We start from the raw sequence: 25,760 nt of genomic DNA on the forward strand, positions 1-25,760 counted from the left end.
TTAGGGAACAGATCACCGGGACTCTCTTCTGAGGTACTTCCGGGTAGATTCGAACAGCTAGCTTTTTTGGTTAATAGCCCAGTGCTTAACTTTCTGCGCCACCCAAGGACTCCACTTTAGTAAGATAAACCTTGGTAAATTGTAAAGGTAGCCTCCTTCTGCTCTTCAGCCCAAGAGTCTCATAGCCTTCCCTCTTCTCCTTGGAAACTTTTTTTTAGCCCATCCTGGATGGTGAATTAGAGATAGGAGAGCAATCTTCACAATTTTTCTTGCTAAGAGTAAAACCCAAACGCCCTTCCGAAGTCAGAGGAAAGCTCTATATGTTTGTTCTTTCCCTGCAGCAGGGAAAGATAAAGGTCTGTGTTTACACGCATAACTTTGATACTTAGGTCCTGGAGTCAGTCAATTGCTGGCCAGCTTTTACACCACTTTAAACCTTCATCTCCTGACAATGCAGCTCTTTGCACATGAAGAGTAATGTTCAATGCTGAGTCTTACTATTCTCACGGACTGACCTCCTCAGAGGGAGAAAAGCTGACACTTGTTTTGAGGGGAGAGCTTATTGGAGAAGACCAGCTCTCATTAAGGAAGTGCTCTTTGGCTTTAGTGATGGACATTTGGGCTCCCCTTGGAGGTAAGTCACTTACAAGATTTCCCACCAGTCCTCTGCAAGAATGTTCCATGCCAGCTACCATGCACCTGGGAAAAGAGGAACATATAACTTCAACAGCGGGTCATTCTGAAGAGGAAAATGTGGTCAGGCAGGGAAGGAGGGGCACCTTCTTATCACAAAGACTCCTTTGATAGAATCAAGCAAGCACGCTTGACTGGTTGATGAACCCCAGGCCTCTGAGGACCCCACTCAGCACCAACTGGCAGTGATTCCCTCTCTCTAGAAGAGGCTATCTGAGGCAGCCTTATGAAGCTTGGAGCGTCTCAATGGAGCATTCCTCATGAGGTCTGCCAGCTACAGCCTTCCTTAGGGTCTCTGGCTCTGCAAGTCACAAAAAACAGACCTCTAAACAAAGCCCCAAAGGAAAAAAAAAAAAGGGTGCATAAGTCACCTCAAGCCCCAGGCTTTTGACCCTGCCAGAGATGGAGCTGGCCCAGCTGTTTCCACCTACCAGGCCAGACTCAGAAAATGTGTTTGGTTGGACATGGTGTTGAGTTTTTCTGTTGGCTTCTCAGGTTGACCCACTGACCAAACATGATACCCCACCACTGCTTGGGACTTTGTAAGTTTATAATCCATATAGAAGAAACATTGTTATATAAACCTTGCCAAGACTGTGGGCCTTTTAAATTCCCAGCTAAGAAGCTGAAGAAATTTATGGCAGTGTTGCTAGATGGGGAGGCCAAGTAAACTCATAATGTTGATCTTAGGTCTGTTTAAATTTCTCTTGCCTTCTGGCACTTGAACCAGTAGTGGAAAGAAATCATTTACTCATAGAAGCATTAAGCATTTGGAAACACAGGGTACCAGGGAAGAGCATTAGGAACATAATTGATGTGACACATGTGGTCACGGCCCGAGGAGGGCAGGATTTCACGCCAACACTGGTAGCCATTGGTGTCATGGGCGGCACAAAAACCTGACAGTACTTTCGTGCAATAAATAGAGTGAATATATGCAGGCTAAGTTTTTTTAAGTTTTCCTACCAGTGAACTATTAGTAATTAACCAGACCATCCCCACATCCTCAATCACCCCCATAAAAGGACACACTGCTTAGAACATGGATCGGGTCCATATTCTATAAGAAAATCCGGTTGGCTTCAAACTGCAAGGTTGTGGCTTTTTCATGCAGGTTCCTCTGCTCCTTTGTAAGTAGTTCTGGGTCTCTCTTCTGCTTTTTGTGTCTATAATGACTGCAGGATTAGCAACCAGATTCACTCAATTTCAGATCCTTTCAGGACTGTAGTTGGAGGAGAATGAGTTGAACCCTGAAGAGAAAAACCAGAATTTAGCATATGATTAGACCTTCATTTGCCAATTGTAATGTTCATCTCTCATCTCTGTTCTCTCTTGGGGAGAATCTAGGGTTCAATTAAAAATGAATACTTTCAGCAAGAAAAGGTTCTGACTCTGTATACTTTGTAGACGACTATGAGGCACAATGCTGCGGGACTCTCCACTCTTGCTGAGAGTTGAAAGTGCAGTGAAGGAGCCTATTTTTACATGCCAGTTTACCTTGATTTAATACAAGATGAAATGCAATCTGATATGTGAACTGGTAATGGACTAACAAATGACTCAAGTAAAAAGTCATTTTAATGTAAAGTCCTGGACATGATGTATAAGCTTCCCAGGAAGCCTGCTAATTGTGTGCCCCTGAGGTTCCTGGCTATAGGAATTTTCTAGATGTGACACCTAACACTTATCTGCCCTCCTCCCGCCGTCTCCACTTTAGTGCTCACTTGTGTGTAATATGAGTGTTTTATATAGAGAAAACTTGCTGGGGTGGAAACTGGAGGAAAGTATACCTTAATAGAATTTATAACTTAACAACCCAATAAGTTAGACTAGAATTTATTGGAATAACATCTTCTAAGAACCTTCCATATCTCAGCTTCCATAATCAATGTCCTAGATCTTAAAAAAAAAAAAAAGCCTTAGTATTTTTTTTCAAGATGAAGAAAGTTGAACTTGTCTAAAGTCTACAGCATTCTTTATAGACAGAGAATAGTCAAAGTACTATAAGAAAGGAAACAAAACAAAAATATTGGTTTCTAATTTCCCTCTGGCAGGAATGGCTTTCTTCTGTTTTCCTTCCCTCTCCTCTCCACGCTACTCCCATTAAGTTCTTGAATTTGTGTATATTTAGATGCAGACACTCCAATGCTTTCTTCACTCAGGAAGTTATTCTCCTCACGCTCTGTGAGGTCTTGGAACAAAAGTTAGTTGAGAAAAAAACAACTGCTCCTTCTCTGTCCAGGAAAAAAAAAAAAAACAAAAAAAAACCCACATTGCATCATGTGCCTTAAAAGAAGTTTTTTTCTGGGGGGGGGGGTGATGATGGCGGTGATGAGGATAGCCTTGGGTGGGGGTGGGGAGGAAGACGAGAGGCCAGGAGAATCTCATTTTCTACACGCGTAATTCTCCTTAGGGGGATATATGAGCCTACAGCCAGCCTGAAAACGAGGTTTGTAGAGGAACAAGAGAGACATTAACAAGCAGTGTTTCACTGGATGCAACTTCTTAAGTCATATGTGTGGTGTTTCTGCCTATGGGGTTTTTACTGAAATCTCTCTTTTTGGTCTAATTTCTGCGAGATATCCCTGGTTCTCACTGCTACTAACACCCCTCATACTAAGGCTTTTCTCAATAACAAAAATATTCTATGAAAAGTAGATTATACACCTGAAAATTTCATTGCTTTCTCCCTTGAAGGAAGGGAAACGTGGTTTAGAAAGGCTTGGTTTAGTGATCAATAAATCACAGTCCTCATGTCTGACTCCGCCCCTGGGTGCCTGGGGTCATGGAACCCTCTGCTTCTCAGCAGCTTCTCCTTTGCTGGGCTTTTAATCGCTCCTCCAAAGGCAGAAGGAACACCAAACAACCTAGGCCTTGTAGAAAGACTGGTGGTTTCAACGGCTCAGCCTCTGCTTGGAAGAAAGAATTTCTTCGAGATTCTGACCCATTGTAACTGATTTGTCTGCTTATTTGGTGGCAGACGAGGGACCGAAAGGAGAGAGAAGAGATCATTCCAAATAATATAAATGATTTAAAACCAAGAACAAAGAGTAAATATCAACCCTCTGTCTGAGTTCTCTCTTCTTTAAAATAGAAATAATAATATCTGCTTCCCAGCGTCCCTGAGGAGTCCCTGGGTGGTGTGAATAGTTGATTCACTTGGCTGCTAATGGAAAGGTTGGAGGCTCGAGGCCACTCAGAGAGGCCATGACAGAAACGCCTGGTGATCTACTTCCAAAAAATCAACCACTGGAAAACTTACGGAACACAGTTCTACTCTGGTACACATGGGATTGCCATGAGTCGGAATCCACTCAACAGCAACTGGGGAAAAAAATGCATCCCTAAGTAGGCTCCGGGACAGCCCACTGAGGGGTGTGATGCCCAGCCTCACCAGTCAGATTCTGGCTCCACTACAGACCACCTACATGACTTTGGTCAACTGGCTTGGCTTCTTGGTGCCTCGATTTTTCTTATCTGTAAAATGGTAATAATAATTACAGTACCTATCTTATAGTACTGTTGTGAGAATTCATTGAGAAAATACATGTAATGTGTTTAGAATAGCCTGATGTATACTAGGTGCTGTTTTCTTATCTGTAAAATGGTAATAATAATTACAGTACCTATCTTATAGTACTGTTGTGAGAATTCATTGAGAAAATACATGTAATGTGTTTAGAATAGCCTGATGTATACGAGGTGCTGAATGAAAGTTAGCTATTATCATAACATGTGTCAAGCCCCTAGCATGATATATAGGTCCTCCATGAAAGCTTGTTTCCCTGCTTCCAACTTTGAACTACCTGGGCATTTGCAAAATTAAGCAGCATGAGATAATTACAAGAACACGACTTTAGACACCAATCACCTGGGTTAAAATCCTGGTTTTTCCACTCACGAGCTATGCAAGCTGGGACAAATTGCTTTCCATCTATGAGCCTTGGTTTTCTTATTTCTAAAGTAGATAACGGTGCCTATCTTACAGAGTAGCTATGAGGGAAAAATCAAAGACTTCACACAGGGAAATGTTTCATTTGATGGTTGATGTCTGGCTTAGAAGCTGTCAGAAACAAAAGATTCATTCGTGCTCAGTGTTCTTTTGTCTGATAAACATTTACTGAGCTCCCATTCTGGGCAGGCACTGTGCTAGGCACTAAAGATACAAAGGTGAATATATTTCAAGGCTGGTGAGTGATATGCATAAGAAAACATGTTACTTTAATTCTCTGTGGCTTTTGGTAATGTCAAAAGCATATTCAGAAGACCAGAGAAATGCTACTACTCCCTTGCCTAAAACATCTTTCTTCAGCTCTCCGCCAAAGTAACTCCTATGGATCCTTGAGGTTTCAGACTGAAATTTGCTTGCTCAAGGAAGTTTCCCTGAACCCCAGGCTGTTATATACTCCCAAGGCACCCCATCTTTCCCCCTTTCCAAAACTTATCACATATACTATTACTTGTTCATTACACTCCCTTCCACCCTAGCCCACTAACATTCCCAGAGATGTGTTAACTCATTCACTTGGCAAATGCAGTATAAATCTTCCCTAAATGAGCTGCAAAGTGAGTCAAGACTTCTAGGATGTCCTAGGGGCTTCAGGGTCCAGCCTCTGGTCTGAAGGAGCAGAAGGCAGTTCTATCATCATCAGACAATCCAAGGAGTTAAGAACTACTTTAAAAGCATTTTGTAACGAAAGAAGTCTAAGAATCCCAACCCAGGGTTGAAATCAGAAGTTACTCCCCATACCGGTCAAGTTAGGTTTCTTTAAAAGGCAAAAGGGCAGTGTCAGTTCAAGCAGGCAAGTGAGTAAGACAGCAAGAGGCAGCCTGGTGGTATTTGGAGCAAAACAAACAGCACTAACAGACTGGAGTTTGGAAAACCCAAAGACACTGGTCTGCATGTGCTTCACTTCCTGCTTTTTCAGACACTCATCTTTTTCGGGGAAATGGACTCCATCTGGTCTGAGTCATTAGCACTTTTTGAAATGTTGCTTTGAAGAGCTTGTTGATGTTCAAAAAAAAAACCTTAGCTTTTTCTTAACTCCTTTGTTTTTAATCAAAGATGCTTTGTGATTGGCCAGAAGACCACAAAGCCAGTAACCCCAAATTCATATCCAAAGATCAGACCTGTGGAGCTCATTCAAAATTTGGCCCAAAGGAAAAGGGCTGTAGGAAAACGCTACAGCATGAAAGTTGCAGAACTCTGAATACCAAAAAGTGAGTTGGGATAAACTCTAGCTCCTTAAGGCTTCCCCTGCAAAAAGCAGGAGGAGTGCAGGAAGACAGGGATCTTATTTTGCCTTAAGGCTGCTTCAGTCATGTTCACAGAGATGGCCTGTGGGAGAGTAACCTGCTCTGCCAGCTTAGTGCTCAGGGTGCACATGAAAACAACTCATTCCAGGAAAAAGCAACCTTAAATGGGAAAAAGCTGGGAAGTTGTGGGGAAGGCTAGCATGCAGGAGGAAAGCTCTTAACTATGGGGGATAGTGTTTTAAAAGAAAATGGACCAAATCTACTCATGATTCTTCTAACTGCACTTCGTGAGTCTCAAAAAACCTCCGTGCCAAATTCAGCTTATGTGCTCATTCGAGGGACTAGTGGGCTTCTTCTGTGATTTGGCCCAAAGCAAATTCATCAAAGTTGCCCCTAGTCAGTAGCACTGTGAGATACCAAATACATTTGTCTCATGGACGAAGTCAACTTTTAGAAAGCAAAACTATTTCCAAACTTGAAAATAGAACTCATCCAGCTGTGGATTTTGGCCTGTTTCCATATGGATTCATCTGAGAACAATTTCTCTTAGAGCAGTTGCTTTTCTGCCTGTTTTACATGGGTGGTGCCCTCATATCTGTGACTCAATGAGACACTCTAATACTCAGAGCTGGGGAAGCTCTTCCCATAGGAGGGGCCCATTGAGGAGTGAGCAGGGGGTGAGGGGAGATAGAAACAGCACAGTGTGAAGAGGGAATTTTTTTACAGTGTCATGTACAAATTGGAGAAACAGCAAGGCCAAGAAACACTAATTTATTCTCAAGCCCAAGGAAAGACAATGTTCAGAAATTGCTGCATCGACCTAAGGCACTTTGTACGAAAACCAAAAAAAAAAATCAAACCCATTGCTCTCGAACAGATTCCAATTCATAGCGACCCTATAGGACAGAGTAGAATTGCTCCATAGGGTTTCCAAGGAGTGGCTGATGGATTTGAACTGCTGACCTTTTGCTAAGCAGCTTTAGCACGCCATAGCTCGTAACCACTGTGCCACCAGGGCCCCAGTCTGTAAGAACTATTTAAATGCTCTGTGGTTACAGGACTAGTAAGATCCCTAAGCTCCAAGATCAGCATTGCTGTCAGTGGCTTTCAAGAAACTTGACTTCATTTTCCTATTCTCCTCACTGTTTCAATGTTTTTGCTGATTTAGGAGTTCTTGTTTTTACCCTGGGCTGTTTCTATTTTTTAAAAAAAAAAGGCCCATTGCCATCGAGTCGTTTCTGACTCATAATGACCCCATAGGGTTTCCAAGGCTGTAAATCTCTAAGGAAGCAGACTGACTTATCTTTCTCCCAAGGAGCCACTGGTGGTTTCAAACCACCGACCTTTTGGTTAGTTGTCGATCACTTTAACCACTGCACCACCAGGACTCCATTTCTATTGTGAATGGTTCAGAATACACCTCTGTGAATAGCACAAAGGTTAAAATGTTAGACCTTCAAGAAAAAAATTAAAAACCTAGGATTGAACAATCCAGATATCCACATTCCAGAGGAATATTTCTGCACATTCTTCATAGTTTCTGGAATTTTATTAAGTGGTCTGTGACAGTTTGAAAACGTGGTCCCAAAACTCTTCGACACCACCATTGAGAAGTGGGGCCAATATCCCTTCCCTTGAATCAGGGCAGATTTTTTATGGCTGCAATCAATATAATATAGTGGGTGTGATGCCATGTGACTTCAAAGCTAGGTCAGTAAAGACCATGCAGCTTCTGCCTTCTTAACTTCTTTGTTTTTAATCGAAGAGGCTTTGTGATTAGCCAGAAGACCACAAAGCCAGTAATCCCAAATTCATATCCAAAGATCAGGCCTGTGGAGCACATCCAAAATTTGGCCCAAAGGAAAAGGGCTGCATAGGAAAATGCTATAGAATGAAAGTTGCAGAACTCTGGATACCAAAAGGTGAGTTGGGATAAATTCTAACTCCTTAAGGCTTCCCCTGAGTTGCTCACTCAGGCGGAAGCCAGATGCCGTGTAAAATGTCAAACTTCTCTATGGCTGCCATTTAGAGGGACTAAGTCTAGGCACTCTGGTCAACAGCCCCAGCTGAGCTCCCCACTGACAGCCAGCATCAACTACCAGGCAAGGGAGAGAGCCAGCTTGGATGCCCAACCCAGTTGAGCCTTAAGATGATCTAACCGCACCAATTGTCTGCTGTGATCACATGAGAGATTTCAAACAAGAACTATCAGCAGTTCCATATTCCTTATCCACAGAATTATGAGCAAAATAAGAAGGCTTTTAAGCCATTAAGTTTTGGGGTAATCGATTATGCAGCAATAACAACCTGTATGTGGTCCACTCATGGTTTGGTAGTTTCAGAAGAAAAGGTGAGAAGACAGCTTTGTTTACGTGGATGTCACAAATTTGTAATGTAAGGTTAGTTATGGTTTTAATAAAAATCCCATTCTCTCTTCAAATAGCATTATGTTCTTAAAAGTTACATATGCACTATTAGGATTACTATAGGTGGTCAGTTTGTCACGGGTAATTTTGCTTAACAGGGTACAGTTCTTTATCACATCTTCATGTCATTATTTACAATAGTAAAATTTGTAGTTTTCATTTTTTTATACAACAAATATTTACAAAGTACTTATTATATGCCAGGTACTATTCAAAGTGAACATATTCAATCTTCAGAACGATCCCATGAGGTTGGTATTATTATTGCTATCTCCATTTTACAAATGAGGAAACTGAGGCACTCAGAGATTAGGTAACTAGCTCATGGCCACATAGCTCTTAAGTGCTGGATTATATATTTAACCCGAAGCTTGAGTTCATAAACTCTGACCCTTTGTCAATTATGTGTCGTTATGTTCCCAATTCACATACACATGAAAGGACCTCAAAAGTGGTACACTGGATTGTAAAAGAAGTTAAAAAAAAAAAAAAAAGGTTGCCATCAAGCCAATTCCAACTCCTAGTGACCATAGAGGACAAAATAGAACTGCCCCCATATGGTTTCCAAGGAGTGGCTGGTGGATTAGAATTGCCAGCCTTTTGGTTAGTGGCAGAGCTCTTAAACACTACGCACCAGGGCTCCAAAATAATAAACATAGCAATATAAATACGCAACTCAGAATAATGTCATAAATGTAAATGATCACCAGAACTCAAGTACGAATATAAAATACGTATCTACATGGGTTGAGACAAATGAATCCAATTATATGATAAATATCTGAAAATTAGGTTTTATAGGACCATCTATCCATTTCTCAAAAGGACTGAAGAAGAAATTCAAGCCTCAAGCTGTACTTTGAAGGCTTCTATGAGGAAAATATTAAATGACGCAGGAAACATCAAAAAAAAAAAAAAAAAAAAAAAAGGAAGGAATACATAGAGTCACTGTACCAAAAAGAATTAGTTGATGTTCAACCATTTCAGGAGGTAGCATATGATCAGGAACCAATGGTACTGAAGGAAGAAGTCTAAGCTGCACTGAAGGCACTGGCAAAAAATAAGGCTCCAGGAATTGATGGAATACCATTTGAGATGTTTCAACAAATGGATGCAGCACTGGAAGTACTCGCTTGTCTATGCCAAGAAATTTGGAAGACAGCTACCTGGCCAACCAACTGGAAGGGATCCATGTTTATGCCTACTCCCAATAAAGGTGGGGATCCATATTTATGCCTACTTCCAATAAAGGTGATCCAATTGAATGCAGAAATTATCACACAATATCACTAATATCACACACAAGTAAAATTTTGCTGCAGATCATTCAAAAGAGGCTGCAGCAGTACATCAACAGGGAACTGACAGAAATTCAAGCTGGATTCAGTACAGGATGTGGAACCAGGGATATCATCACTGACGTAAGATGGATTCTGACTAAAAGAAGAGAATACCAGAAAGATGTTTACCTGTGTTTTACTGACTATGCAAAGGCATTTGACTGTGTGGATCATAACAAATTATGGATAACATTATGAAGAATGGGAATTCCAGAACACTTAATTGTGCTCAGGAGGAGCATGTACATAGGCCAAGAGACAGTTGTTTGAACAGAACATGGGGATACTGCGTGGTTTAAAATCAGGAAAGGTGTGTGTCAGGGTTGTATCCTTTCACTATACCTATTCAATCTGTATGCTGAGCAAATAATCCAAGAAGCTGGACTATATGAAGAAGAATAGGAAATTAGGATTGAAGGAAGACTCATTAACAACCTGCATTATGCAGATGACAAAGCCTTGCTTGCTGAAAGTGAAGAGGACTTGAAGCACTTACTAATGAAGATCAAAGACCACAGCCTTTGGTATGGATCACACCTCAACATAAAGAAAACAAAAATTCTCACAACTGGACCAATAAACAACATCATGATAAATGGGGAAAAGATTGACATTGTCAAGGATTTCATTTTTCATTGATCCACAATCAACATCCGTGGAAACAGCAGTCAAGAAATTAAAAACCGCATTGCATTGGGCAAATCTGCTGCAAAAGACCTCTTTAAAGTGTTGAAAAGCAAAGATGTCACCTTGAAGACTAGGATGAGCCTGACCCAAGCCATGGTGTTTTCAATTGCCTCATATGCATGTGAAAGCTGGACAATGAATAAGGAAGACCGAAGAATAATTGATGCGTTTGAATTGTGTTGTTGGCAAAGAATGTTGAATATACTATGGACTGCCAAAAGAACAAACACATCTATCCTGGAAGAAGTATGACCAGAATGCTTCTTAGAAGCAAGGATGGCGAGACTACGTCTCATATACTTTGGACATGTTGTCGGGAGGGATCAGTCCCTGGAGAAGGCCATCATTCTTGGCAAAGCAGAGGTCAGCGAAAGAGAGGAAGACCCTTAATGAGAAGAATTGACACAGTGGCTGCAACAATCAGCTTAAGCATAACAACGATTGTGAGGATGGCACAGGACCGGGCAGGATTTCGTTCTGTTGTACATAAGGTCACTGTGAGCTGGAGCCATCTGGATGGCATCTAACAACAACATCCATTTACCATTATCCTTAGTACATTATCTAATATAAAACTTTGTCATATAGGGTCATTAAGCAACTCAATCATTCCTCTTATTTTTAAACACAGCACAACAGCCTTCCTGATAAACAGCTTTCTAGAACAAATGCAAAATAATGCTTTCCAGTAAGAAATTTATAAATTGTGCTAAGGCATAGAAAAGACCAAAAGTACAGAAATATCATTTAAAGTGGTACTACCCACAGCAAAACTTACCCACAGCAAAACTACTACTGCTAATATTGCCAGTTAAGCTTGTAAATTCAGCTACGTGTTTAATGATTGCTATCATGCTTGGTAAGAAAGCAGAATAAGCTATTGTAAAAACTCCCTTTTCAAATAGCGCTGTCCAAACCAAAACCAAACCTGTTGCCATCAAGTTGATTCTGACTCATAGTGACTGTGGCTGTCATATAAGAACAATGGCATAAAATGTGGAAGAGCAATTACTATCATGTGTAGTGATTAAGAATATAGACTCCAGGGCCAGAGTGATTAAACTGCATCCTAGCTCTGCTGCTTGCTAGCAGTATGACCTTGGGCAAGGCAGTTAAACTCCCTGTGCCTCAGTTTCCTCACAAGTAAAATAGGAATAATAGTAGTACCTATCTGAGAGCTGTTAAGAGGATTAAATAAATCAGTACCGTAAAGCACTTAGGACAGTGCCTGGCACATAGTACCTGCTATATAAATGCTTGTCAAATACATAAACAAAACATGCTGACATATTTCACCCTGCAGTTGTACAAAACCACCGATATACAGTATATGAATTCAACATTATGTTAATACATATATGAGGGAGAAGTACACGACAACTTTTTGTTCTATTTAATATGTAAAGCTAATACTATAGAAAAAGATGGGGTTAAGTTGATAATTATTTTGTGAGCTATGTTGTAAGTGAAAAAGTTAAGTTAGACTGAGTACTGACAGAGCACGAGCTATGTGGTTAGCAAAATAAAAGGATTGCCTTTAAGTGTCAATCTATATACCCAGCTTTATTCACAAAGTTCAGTTGATGGCCAAAAATATGCCTCCAAAGCTTAATTAGGTGCTGGAGAAAATAATGAAAATTGTAAATATAATCAACTTGTAGCCATTGAATTACTTCCAGTTCATTGTGCTGTATGAAAAAGCCGTGGTGAATACTTTGTCTCCAACTGAGCTGCGTTGGCTGCTGTATTGATCATCTATTGCAACAATTACTCTCTGAAAGAATCACAAAATTTTCATGGCATACCACAATTGCTCATGAATCTGGGACCACTTGGGGATTAGCTTGGCAGCACTGTTCAGTTTGGCTGGGCTTGCCTCATGTCTAAGGGTTGACTAGTCATCAGCTACGGCTACTGGGCCAACTTGGCTCAGCTCCAAGTGTCTCTCACCCTCATCCTCTTATCCCTGGGCATGTTCTCATGGTCATGAAAGAAAAGAGGTACAAGAGTGCAAGCAGAAACACATAAATCTTCTTGAGTCCAAGGCTCAGAATTGGCTCACTATCATTTCTACCACATTCTATTAACCAAACAAGTCAAAGGCTAGCCCATATCTGAGGTGTAGGGGAAGTAGACTCCACCCTATTGACGAGTGACAAAAAAAAGATGACCTGGCAAAGGGAATGGGTACAAATAGAGGTGAAATAAAAGACCATTTCAGTGATTCAAAATATTTCTTTCCCCAAGATTTATTACCTTAGGGATTCATTGTTTAATTGTACCTAAAATTGGTGGACTGTACTTATATGAGCTTCCTATCATAAACTCTACAGATGCTATAAGCTTGATTTTTGACATCAAAAATTCTACAGCCAGTGCTAAGATATGATTTTTAAGTTAAAACCATAATTTCACAAGATCAAACTGAAATGCAAATATGTAATTGCCAAGAGCTCTTCTGATACTCAGCAATTTTTATCATCTTCTGGAGAGAAAAAAATCAATGATGTATTATCAAGAACATTTAAAAACCATATACAAATACTACAACAGAACAGGAAAAAAATACCTTCTACAGTCACATGAAACCAGAGTGTATTAAGAAACCATTTGCCTTTAACTCTCAAGCTGAAATTTTAACTTCCAACTTTGAAACAGTATATGTTCTTTAAGTTAGAGTCTGACAGAGCGCTGAAAGGAATTTTCAGCCCAAAAAAAAAAACCTTAGTTCTTGGGTTTGTGTCCAACCCTAATGTCTAAAACTCTGACAGAGCCATCAAATATCTGCTGCTGCCAATGCCAATAACTTATAACTGGGAATGAAGGGTTTCTACCTTAAAAGAAACAAGAAGAGAAACAGACTAGATGTGGAAACAGACCTACTGCTCAAGTATCTATCACTGAATCAGATTACCAGATTGCCTTTCATGAAAATAACATGGGGAGAGATTACAAACACTATCATTTTTATAGTTTATATGAAAAATCATTATTAATTCAAAATACTTTATTATTTTTAAATTTATGACAACTCTTCCAAAAATATATCTAAAATCGCTGGACTACATGTATACAGATTGCCATTATATGCTCCCCAGAAGCTAAAAGTTTGAAAAACAAGCAATGGTCATCAAGTATATGGAAAAGAGTTTGCCAACCCTGAGGGTCGGTTTCTATATAGACTGGGGCCCTAGTAGTCAGATTTAAGAAAATTTCTTACTTGAGAGTGTCATCATTCTGCATTGCAAAAAGCAATGTGACAAGTTTTATTGACCAATGAGAGTAAAAGGAAATGAAATTATCTTGGTGGAGAGATGAGGAGAATTTCCCAAAAGTGAATTTGGTTGAAATTAACTATTACTCACTTACTGTTTGCAAGAAGTTGTGTTATAAGCTATGATGGGAAAGAGCATGGTAGAAACTCAGAAGAGAATACAAATGGAAGCTTGAGATTCTTTTATTAAGAATGTTAAAATAAAATGGATTGTTATCTCTTATAACATTTGTGTGTGTGTGTGTGTCTACTGGCCACCTGAAGGCAGGGAAAATTGACGGAAAGACCCTGTAAGGTTACTCCTCGCTTTATGATGTGTTGAGTTTAGTACTGAAAGTTCTGTTTACCTGTTCTCATAGATATCAAATAATTTATTTTCTTTGAGACTGGAATTCCAAATAATTACTATTCTCGTACAACTGGGTATTCCCTTACAGATAGACCTGCTTTTAATTTTGGAATGGAAAAACGGAATAATCTGGGACTATAGCAAGTGGGGAAAACATCCCTCCCTGGCTGTGAGCTACCTTTTAAATAACAAAATGACTTCTTCAACTTGTTGACTTGGCCATTCAAAGCCTGACTTTCTTTCTGGGTCTCCATGGGCCTCACAACAAGTCATGAACAGGGAGAGAAGCTCCTGGCCCCAGAAGTAGGCACCAGAATCCCTTGTCTCTCTTGGTAGGAGAGCGAGGCAATCAGCTTGATTTACTTTTCGTCATTACTTAGGATCTCCATATAAGGGAATGAAGAGATATATGTGCTTTTATTATCCACTGGGAGTATTTTATTTTCATTTCCATCCAATTTTTTGAAGCTATAATTGACATTATTGAAAATATAATTGACCATTGAAAGAGGCCATTCCAAATGCAAGGTCTTAGAGTCAGGCATTCTAAAGTCGGGGTCTGTGGAGCAGTCCATTTTTTCATAACATTTTCAAAGAGGTTCATTACCCCCCAAAAGTAAGAATATCCACAGGTTGGCTAAATGGCATGAACCATATTTGTTGTTGACCTTTGGCAAGTTCTTTAGTTTCTGTGTGCAGAACTACTATCCACACAGGAGATGACAGCAATGACACTTTTTTTTTTTTTTTTAATAAGAGAAAAAACTTTGACTCAAATACAAGCCAAAAGTTCTAGGAAGGACACACTGGATAGCTGTCAATGTAGCTAGCAGATCTTCCAAATGAGGCCAAATTGACAATTCTTCGTGATAGCTGTTTAGGAAGAGATTAAAATATTTGTCTCTGTCATCTCAACTCACACTCAGCAACTCCTTGAAATTGCCTGAACTCCTCCTGTCTTCAGGGAGAATTAACTACTCCCTCAAATTTGTTTCCACTGGTTCCTACGCAGCCTCCCACAACCTCTATATTTTACTTAGATGTCTCTCTCCCTTCCAGATTTTATCACCCCTATGTCCTATTTATTTTTGTATATAAACATCTTAGCACATAATAGGCTTTTTAAAACATGTTAAATGGATGTAGGAATGGATGAATGAATGACAAACACAAGTTGTCTATGGATTAAAAGTCTCATTAAAGCTGTTCACAACTATCCCAACCAGGAGCTGAAGACCATCAACCACCCCTGACCAGCCCTGCCCTCCCACCAACAAGAGGAACCAAACTGAGCTTACAGCCTGACCAAAGAAACTAGGTATACAAGAAAAAGTTCCTATGTATATTCCCAGAGTACCCTTTCTTTAAAGAACGTCCAGAATTAGACTCAAGGGTTCCATGGCTCTAGAACACTACTATTCTGAAAGTAGGTCCTCACTTCTTCTGATGTAATCTTTTTGTCATCTCATTACTAAGCAATGGCCCATCCATGTGGTGGGACAGACAGAAGAAGCAGGATACAATCTAACTTCTTGTTTCCAAGCTGGGGCTGGTGGCTGAGCTTGGCCACTTGAGGGAGAGTCAGCAACATTGTCAGATACCTGCCTGTTGTGCACAATCATTTTCATATTTATTTTACTGGGATGATCCTGGTAATTATGAAAAAGAGACAAGTAATCTAAAAACATAGTCCAAACCTCCAAACCTGAGAACTCCATCCTTCCAGTTTCTCAGGCCAAAAAACTTTGAAGTCATTCTTGATGCCTCTTTTTATCTCATGTCCCACACCCCATCCATCAGCAAATTCTAGTCAATCTTTCAAATTTTTGTCAATATGAGGGTTTATGAATGTATCTCTGTGAATAAGTAAGCTTACAGCTCTGGAAAGCATGTAACACTCTCATTACATGGAACTGTTCTCACCAAGTGTTTTAAGCGTGCTTGCTATAAACATGAAGCTTTACAGTTATCTCTGTAAAAGTGTGCGTTTAACACTCTGACTAGCACATAACAATCTCTATTCAGGGAAGCTTTAAATAAATTTGTTAGATTGGGAAAAATATATATACCCAGAACTTAACCACTGTTGCTCCTTACCACCACCAGTCTAGCAGTAGCCAGCATCATCTCTCACCTGGGTTATTGAAATATCCTCCTAACCATCTCCCATCTTCTGCCCATGTTCACCTACAGCCTATTCTCAACAAAGCAGCAAGAATGATCCTTTTAAATCAAATCACATGCTGCCTCTGCTCAAAACCCTCTAGGCCTTCCCACCTCACTCAGAGGAAATGTCCAAGTACTCACACTGCCCTACAAGGCTCTGCATGGTCCCACTGCACTCTGACCTCATCTCCTACAGTCCCACCTCCCTCGATCTACTCCAGCCTCAGTGTCCTCTTTGCTGTTCCTTGAAGCTCAAATATCTTTTTCTCAGAGTCAAGTGGAATTTTATTTTCAAGTAGAATAAGAGACAAATCAAACAGCTAACTTTGGTTTTTGGACAGATAGCCTTGTGGCCCTGTATGTTCAGACGGGTCAGGGACCCAGGGCGTTCTCTGAGCAAGAGCTTTATGCATTTCTCCAACGCTTATCAGGGCTACAGACTGTATCTTGAATCTGCCCTGCCACAGAATTGTGGCTGGGTCTCTGTTCATGACTGTCCTGGAAAGTAGACCTGACTCGTTGAACAAATGGACATGCAAGCAAATGAGCAAGGAAAGGAGCAATTGAAAACATATCTGAATAAACCAGAGGGCTGAATTTTTACAACCTTTCTGCTATCCAGTTCTACAAGCTCTCTCGCTCAATTTTCTAGCTTATGCTTCACCAACAAGAGAATGTGGAATGCTTACTACCTAAGCTGCGTGGAACAGTTTGCACTTGGAAAATGACCAGCGTGGGACTGGAAAGACAGAACCCAAGGGTAGATCAAGTCACCACAGAAATGTTTTATTAATCAAATATATTTACATTTCTTCATCAGTTATTCTTAAATGTGTGCCTGCTTTTCATTTAGACACAATGTAATCCTGGTAGATTCTATCACAAGAATACAGCTGCATGCATGATCTCATTGGTCCTTTGCAATTTTTTAAAGACGTGAGTTTAGTAAAGTTTAAAAATGTAAGCAAATTGTTTACCATTCTAATTGCCAGACAACTATCATTCTTGCTGTATTAGTGGCCCTCACAGCAAACTGTCCACATGCTGCTCACCACTCACAGAAAGCTTCTCAGCATTCCCTTGACTGACTTGTTTAAACTTTCCAAACCTCAAAAAGCAAAGCTAAAATTGAGCACTAACCCTAATCATTTTATTTATTGGGAAATTAGAGAGAGCCATATTTCTATTTTAATGGGAAACATTTACAGTAAATTTTAAATAAGCATATTAAGGAAATTTATATATATATATTTTTTTACTGACAGCATCTAAATATCACATTTCTATTAGCATACTGCAAAGCTGGATATTTTCCTCTTGATACATCAAAATAAATTAACTTGGGGACACCAGGTTTCCAGATGATTTTGCTGATTTATGACAAGTTTTCCCTTAAGCTCCGAGTCACCAATTTTGGCCTTAGCGTTTGTACCAGGGGAAGCCTCTTTCATAAAGTACTGTGAGCTTCTCAGGAGAATTTTGCCTCTGTTTTTACCATTTCATTTTCTCCAAGTTGGGATAAACTTGAGTATGTACACTAGTGTTCAGAGAAAGAGAGTCTATAAGGGTTGATTCTGTTCACATTAGAAAATGCTCAGATGCAGATCAAGAGGGCCTGTGAGTTGGTGGACTTTTGCTCTAAAATGGTTACTCTCTCTGACAGTGTGATCACCTGCTGTGACAGAACTCTTTAAACACACCAAAAAGAGTTCTGCTGTAGAAATATATCTACAATTTGTTGAAGTTTATATCAAGATTGTTTTCAGGCAAGCGTGATGTGCCAAACTTAGGGGAGAAAGACAGCAACAGGGATTTTTTCAAGGCAGGAAACAGGAAATACCAGCTAGGAGCCTACCACTTTTGACTGTCAGGGAAAACATTCATTGGTTTGACAAACAAATGTGCCTGTTAGAATCCGTATCTGTAGGAAAGCAGCGTATGTTGTGGTTTCAATATCATGGTAAATGATTGCCTTGCAATAAGATCAGTTCATGAAGAAATTGTGTTAACTTACTTTTTAAACAGCTCTCACAGTTTCATCTAGATTATGCGGAGAGCTTGAACTGTTTTCTAGAATACCTCATACATGTAACTACATTATCCATGCCTTTGACAAATGAAACCTATAATGACTCCAGTCTTTCTACCTCACTGCTTTAAACCAACAGGCAAACCACATAAGCCCATATTCTTAATGGACACAACTGCATAATTACTCCATTGATGCCTGAAAAGTAACTCACTTAGCATTCAGACAGAACAAAGACAGAAACGAGATTTCACATAGCCCCATTCAGGATGTGTTTGCACTTGTCAATAGTGTTCAAGCCTGGCTCTTTCTTTTGGCCACTATCCAACATAACCTGCCTTTCTGCCTGCTGCCATTTGTCCTACTGTGTAGTGCACACTTGAGAGGATTCTTTTTGCTTTCAATGTGGAATTTTAGTTGCATATTTAGAAAAACTAAAATGAAAAATGATGCCTTCCAACAGTAGGATCTTTGAAATCCTGCTGTCCAGCAGCACAGATTTGAAGATTACAAGATCAGTAACTATAACGATGTATATTTTCAGAGTACTTTAGCATCATCTTAACAAACATATTTTATAAATAAATTATACGTATGTTTGTTAATTAAGGAGCTCTTGTTCTCAAAATGAAGCTTTACATAGAGAAGTATTTTGATTCCTTTTTAAAAAAAATACCTTCATGTGGGTTTGGAGGGAACAAAAACTAAACAAGCTACCCTGATAAGATTGTTAAGTATATATGAGAGGGGGATAATGATAGAATCTTCTTTATAAAGTTATCAAGGATTATATTAGATAATCCGCATCAAGTAGTTAGAACAGCCCTTGACAGTAACTGCACAACTAAAATCTCTATCATTATTATTCCCCATCAACATCTGAGGAGCCCTGGTGGTGCAGTGATTAAGAGCTCCGCTGCTAACCAAAAGGTCGGCAGTTTGAATGCACCAGCTGCTCCTTGGAAACCCTATGGGGCAGTCCTACTCTGTCCTATAGGGTTGCTATGAGTGGGAGTCGACTCAACAGCAATGGGCTTGGTTTGTTTGTTATCAACATCTGAGGGAGTAAGCACAGCTCAGAGTTTTCTTATTTTTTCTTTAAAATTTACTCAGTGGGTTCTTTTCTAATTCCAAATACAGTGGTGGCATCTCAACATATAAAATAGGGAAGAAAATTCAATAGTTTTATGTCTTTGACCTGTTTTCTGACATATTTTTGTTTTTTACTATTTTGCACATTGATCTGACATGCATTACTTAAAAGAAGAAACTAAATAAATATTTTAAATGTTAAACACAACCATGGATTACAGGCAAAACATTTGGGGAAAGGTTTTCACAGATAATACAATGTTCTTTTCACTTTGGGGATCTCCAACAAGGTATACCTCACAGCTAATCTTTGGGTTTGTAGCATTTAATCTTGAGGAGGGCTGGAATATGTGGAATATCTTCCCAGGACTCTGTATTGTTAATTTTGTGGTAATTCAGATAGGTGTTAGTGATGGGAAAGCTGTAATGATGATATTTCTACTATGAAAGCATTTATGTGAACAACTCTAATAACCAATTACTATGACATAGAGAGTGTGACAGTGAGATTAAAAAACTAAATTTAGAGTTGGAGCCAACATGGCACCCTAGACAGAGGCACCATGCCTTCCCTCTGCAGCAAAAAACTGAAAAATGAAGTAAAACAGATACAAATGTCAATACTGGAACCCTAAGCATCAAATGAAAGGGTAAAGAACTAGATTAAACACCAAATGGAAGAAGAAACTGAAGGAAAACAGAGAACAAGGAGAGATATGGAGTGGAGGTCCCTGCCAAATAACTCAGCACAGCATCATCGTCTTGGAACACAGCCAGCAATGATCCCAGACAAGGAGTACAGAAAGGCAACTTCACAGAGCACCTAACTGAAGACAGAACACCCAGTAACCTGCGAAATACTCTTTCCTACAACTCACTCTTCTGCCCTATCTGCCACTTCTGCCCTTTCCCAATGGCCACGCCATGCCACTCAGCAAGGGAGCCACCAGCACTGCCACCCAGGTCTGTCCCACTCCTACCAGCCAGCTTCGACTGCATCATTTTTCTCCCTTTCTTCTTTTTCTTTCTCCTTCTCACCTAGCCCTGTACACCACCTCTACCTCTTCGTGTTAGACCATGCCATGCCACTCAGCTAGAGAGCCAACCCAGGTTGGCCCTGCCTCCACCTACCAGCTCCCACCTTACCATTTTTTCCCCCCTTTCTTCCTCCTTCCCACCTAGCCCTATACACCACCTCTCCTCCTTCCCACCAGGCCATGCTGCATCACTGCAACTAGAGAGCCACCAGTTCACCACTACCCCAGGTCTGCCCCACTCCCAACCATGGACCCTACCACACTATTTTTTTCTTTTCTTTCTCCCTCCCACCTAGCCCAGTACATCACCTCCCCTCCCTCCCCACCAGTACCCAGGTTCACCCTGCCCCACTGCCAGCCCAACTGCAGTCATTTTCTTTCTTTCTCTCTTTTATTCTTTTCTCTTTCTTCCTTTTCTTTCTCCTGCCCACCTAGCCCTGTACATCACCTTCCCCACCTTCCTGCCGACCTCTGCTGCACTGCCATGACTAGAGAGCCACCGGCCTGCCACCGCACCCCCAACCCACCAGCTCCCACCACATCATCATTTTTTAAATTTCTTCTTTTCCCTTCCCAACCAGCTCCATAAGCCACATTCCCTCCCTTCCTTCTGGACCTGGATCTGCCTCACCCTCACTTGCTGGCCCCCACAGTGCCACCATTTTTTTTTTTTTAACTTTTCCTTCCTTTTTTAGTTTTCTATCTCCCTCCCACCTAGCCCCACAGACCACCTCCCCTCCCTCCCTTCCTGCCCCTGTTACACTGCCTTGGATAGAGTGCCACTAGTTCACCAGGCCACCATTGCCCTGGATCCATCCCATCCCCATCTGCAGGCCTCCATTGTACCATTTATTTTTTTTTTCTTTCCTTTTTTTCTACCTCCCAACTAGCCCCACACACCATCTCCCCCCACTTCTTGCCAGCCCTCAGGTCTACCCTGTACCCTACCTGTCAGCTCCTTTTTTTTTTCTTTTTTCCCTTCTTTCTCTATTCTTTATCCCCCCTCCCCCAGCACCATATGCCACCCCCCCTTCCTACCAGCCCCTGTTGCACTGCTTTGACTACAGCTTCCCTGGTGCTCATGGCCACCTCTGCACCGGGCCCGTACTGCCCTTCACGTCCTGCTACTCGGCCAGCTGCTGAATGGTGGGAAGCAAGCCCACACCATTTCCCATCTGACACCCCAAAGACTCGGCAAGGAAACTACTAGAACTGACAGAAAGATTCAGCAGAGTGGCAGGATACAAGATACAAAAATCAGTTGGATTCTTATACATAAAGAGAAGTTTGAAAAGGAAATAAGGAAAACAATACCATTTATAACAGCACCTAAAAAGATAATATAAAAAGGTATAAATCTAAGCAGGGACATAAAGCAACTGTACAAAGAAAACTACAAAACACTATTGCAAGAAACCAAAAGAGACCTACATAAATGGAAAAACATACCAGGCTCACGGATAGGAAAACTCAACATTGTGAAAATGTGGATTCTACCCAAAGAGATCTAGAGATATAAGGCAATCTCAATACAAATACCAACAGCATTCTTTAACAAGATGGAAAAACTAATTACCAACTTTATGGGGGAAAGGGAAGAGGCCTTGGATAAGCAAAGCATTACTGAAGAAAAAGAACAAAGTAGGAGACCTCACACTACCTGATCACAGAACCTAGTATCCAGCCACGGTAGTCAAAACAGTCTGGTACCAGTACAACGACAAACACATAGACCAATACAACAGAATTGAGATCCGAGACATAAATCCATTCACCTACGGTCACCTGATATTTGACAAAGGACAAAAGTCCATTAAATGGGGAAAAGACAGTCCTTTTAACAAATTTTTTTTTTTTAACAAATGGTGCTGGGGAAACTGGATGTCCATCTATAAAAAAATGAAACAGGACCAATACCTCATATACCATACACAAAGACCTAAATGTAAAACCTAAAACGATAAAAATCATGGACGAAAAAACAGGGACAACAGGAGGGGCCCTAGTACATGGCATAAATAGAATACAAACCATAATTAATGATGCACAAACACCTGAAGAGAAACCAGATAATTGGAAGCTTCTAAAAATTTAAACACTTACATTTATCAAAAGACTTCATCAAAGGAGTAAAAAGAGAAACTACAGGGTGAGAAAAAATTTCTGGCTATGACATATCCAACAAGTGTGTAATCCTAAAATCTATAGAATACTTCAACACTTCAATAAGAAAAAGACAAATAATCCAGTTAAAAAATAGGCAAAGAATATGAACAGACACTTCACCAAAGAAGACATTTAGGTGGCTAACAGACACATGAGTAAATGCTCACAATCATTAGCCATTAGAGAAATGCAAATCAAAGTTACAGTGAGATACTATCTCACCCCAATATTACTGGCACTAATAAAAAAAAAATGCTAGAGAGGTTGCAGGGAGATGGAACCCTTATGCACTGCTGGTGGGAATGTAAAACGGTATAACCATTATGGAAAACTATATCAAACCAAACTAGACCCCTTGTGGCTGAGTTGATTCAGACTCATAGTGACTGTATAGAAGAGAGTGGAACGGCTCCACAGGATTTTCAAGGAGAAGCTGGTGGATTTGAACTGCTGACCTTTTGGTTAGCAACCAAGCTCTTCACCACTGCACCACCAGGGCTCCAGAAAACGATATGGCATCTTCTTAAAAATCTGGGAACAGAAGTATCATATGATCCAGCAATCCCACTGCTAGGAATATATTCTAGGGAAGTTACAGCTGTCACAGGAATAGACATATGCACATTGCAGCATTATTCACAATAGCAAAAAGATAGAAACAACCTAAGTGCCCATCAACGGATGAATGGATAAACAAACTATGGTGCATACACAAAATGGAATCATGGTGAATTCAAGAAACATCTCAGAACATGGATGAATCTAGAGGGCATTATGCTGAGTGAAATAAGTCAATCTCAAAAGGACAAATATTATATGAGACCACTATTATCAAAACCCAAGAACAGGTTTACACACAGGAAAAAAAAATCTTTGATAGTTACGAGGGATGGGAGCAATAGGAAGGGGAATTCACTAACTAGATAGTAGACAAGTGTTAACTTTGGTGAAGTGAAAGACAACACATGATATAGGTGAAGTCAGCACAACTTGAGTAAGGCAAAGACACAGAAGCTTCCTAAAAAAACAAACCCAAACCTGTTGCCATCAAATCAATTCCAACTCATAGCAACTCTATAGGACAGAGTAGAACTGCCCCATAGGGTTTCCAAGGAGTGCCTAATGGATTCGAACTGCCAACCTTTTGGTTAGCAGCCATAGTACTTAACCACTATGCCACCAGGGTTTCCAGAAGTTTCCTAGACACACCCAAATACCTTGAGGCACCCAGTTATTAGGGCTGAGGGCTGACCATGGTCTCCGGGGATATCTAGGTCAACTGGCATAACAAAGTTCATCAAGAAATTGTTCTACATCCTACTTCGGTTAGCAGCCTCTGGGGTCTTAAAAGCTGTCCAATGGCTATCTAAAATATATCTATTGGTCCTATTACATTCGGAGCAAAGGAGGAAGAAAACCAAAGACACAAGGAAAATATTAGGCCGAAGGACTAATGGACCGTATGAACCACAGCCTCCACCAGCCTCAGCCCAGAAAAACCAGACGGTGTCTGGCAACCTCCACTGACCACTCTGCTAAGGATCACAATAGAGGGTTTCAGACAGAGCAGAAGAAAAATGTAGGCCAAGATTCAAATTCACCAAAAAAGATCAGACTTACTGGTCTGACAGAGACTGGAGGAACCCTGAGACTATGTCCCCCAGAACACCCTGCTAACTCAGAGCTGAAGCCACTTTCAAAGTCTACTTTTCAGGCAAAGATTAGACAGGCCTATAAAACAAGGAATAACAAATGTGAGGAACGTGCTCCTTGGTTCAACCAAGTATAAGAGACCAAATGGGCAACGCCTGCCGAAAAGCAAAGATAAGAAGGCAGGAAGGGACAGGAAAACTGGACCAATCAACACAGAGTACCTCGGGTGGAAAGGGAAAGGGGGAGAATGCTGACACATTATGGGGATTGCAACCAATGTCACAAAACAATTTGTGTATAAATTTTTGAATGAGAAACGAATTTGTACTGTAAAATTTCACCTAAAGCACAGTAAACTTAAAGAAAATAAATCAAGGAATGGGGGGAAAAATTTAAGCAAACAACTTCCATTTTTAAACCACTGATGAATATCCACTCTGACAGTTCTCTTTGAAGCACCTGAGTACGATTAGGTCTGCTCTCTAGAAGACCATTTAGAAATCCCGCCTCAGAGCACCATGGCCACACCCTGGGGACAGGATCTGCAATGCCAAGGGTTGTCACTGAAGAGGCACCTCTGTCTCGTGCAAGATCCGCAAAGTTCCTTCCCTGAGCAAATCCAGTCCTGTCCCCATTTGTTGCCTTATCACTGGAATAGGGTCATAAAAGCCCTAAGACTCTGGCCCCAATCTTGATCTCTTGATATTGTTGCTAAGAACCAATAGCCTGGTGGGTCAACCCAAGACAATCGAGTTGTGCATCTTAATTTGTTTTGAAATACACTTTTCGGTCCCTGAGTTTACATCTCACTCATTCTCCCAGTTGCAGCAATCTCTGAAGTTTCACTGAGATGGTGGTCTAAAGGACTAAAACATGCATGTTATTAGCACATCACTTAAAATCAAAAAACTGTGGCCATTGAGTCAATTCTGACTCATAGGGAACCCACAGGATAGACTAGAACTGCCCCATAAGGTTTCCAAGGAGTGGCTGGTAGATTCGAACTGCAGACCTTTGGTTAGCAGCCGAGCTCTTAATTACTGCACGTCTCTAGTAGTTACCCAAATAATGCTGATTATGGTGAACATCTGAGATGGGATATTTATAGGAAACAAGAGTACAAAAATATTTGTTGAATAAATGAATGAAGCAATCAACCAACCGACTGAAAAATCCGATGAGCTGGTAAATGTTTGTAAAGCTTTGTAAATATGGACTAGAGTTAAGTTTTTCCAGAATAATCCAATAAATCATAAGCCCTGTGAGAGCAGAAGTGGTATTATAATCTTCTATTATACAGTTTCTGGCACAAGGCTAACACTTGAATGGACATTCAGTAAACATCTACTAATTGAATCAAATTATATAAATGATACAGGACTAAGTTTTGCAGTTTTAATTACCCTCACAATAACTATAAAAGCACACCTCCCTCCAAGGAAACAAACTTTAGAGTAAAGACAATTAACATGAAAAGTTTATCTTAAAATATTTCATGCACTTTCCCTGGGGAGAACATTCACTTTTGCCTTAGGCTACTAAAATTTTTCTAGAAATATAATGTTCTGCAGCACAACCCCTCATTTTCCTTA

The 25,760-nt window shown here is 40.4% G+C and overlaps 1 protein-coding gene across 1 annotated transcript in view; it reads right to left on the reverse strand.

The window, feature by feature from the left end:
• Window positions 1-1,555: 1,555 nt before the first annotated feature.
• The window catches only part of PRDM6 (PR/SET domain 6), a 142,077-nt gene continuing 117,872 nt past the window's right edge, over window positions 1,556-25,760 (reverse strand). The window contains exon 7 of the mRNA XM_049873565.1: window positions 1,556-1,943. Within this exon, the coding sequence (XP_049729522.1) occupies window positions 1,910-1,943 (34 nt within the window). The 3' untranslated portion in view covers window positions 1,556-1,909. The remainder of the gene's footprint in view (window positions 1,944-25,760) is intronic.

This window comes from Elephas maximus, chromosome 2 (assembly GCF_024166365.1).
Source record: "Elephas maximus indicus isolate mEleMax1 chromosome 2, mEleMax1 primary haplotype, whole genome shotgun sequence".
Taxonomy (NCBI): domain Eukaryota; kingdom Metazoa; phylum Chordata; class Mammalia; order Proboscidea; family Elephantidae; genus Elephas; species Elephas maximus.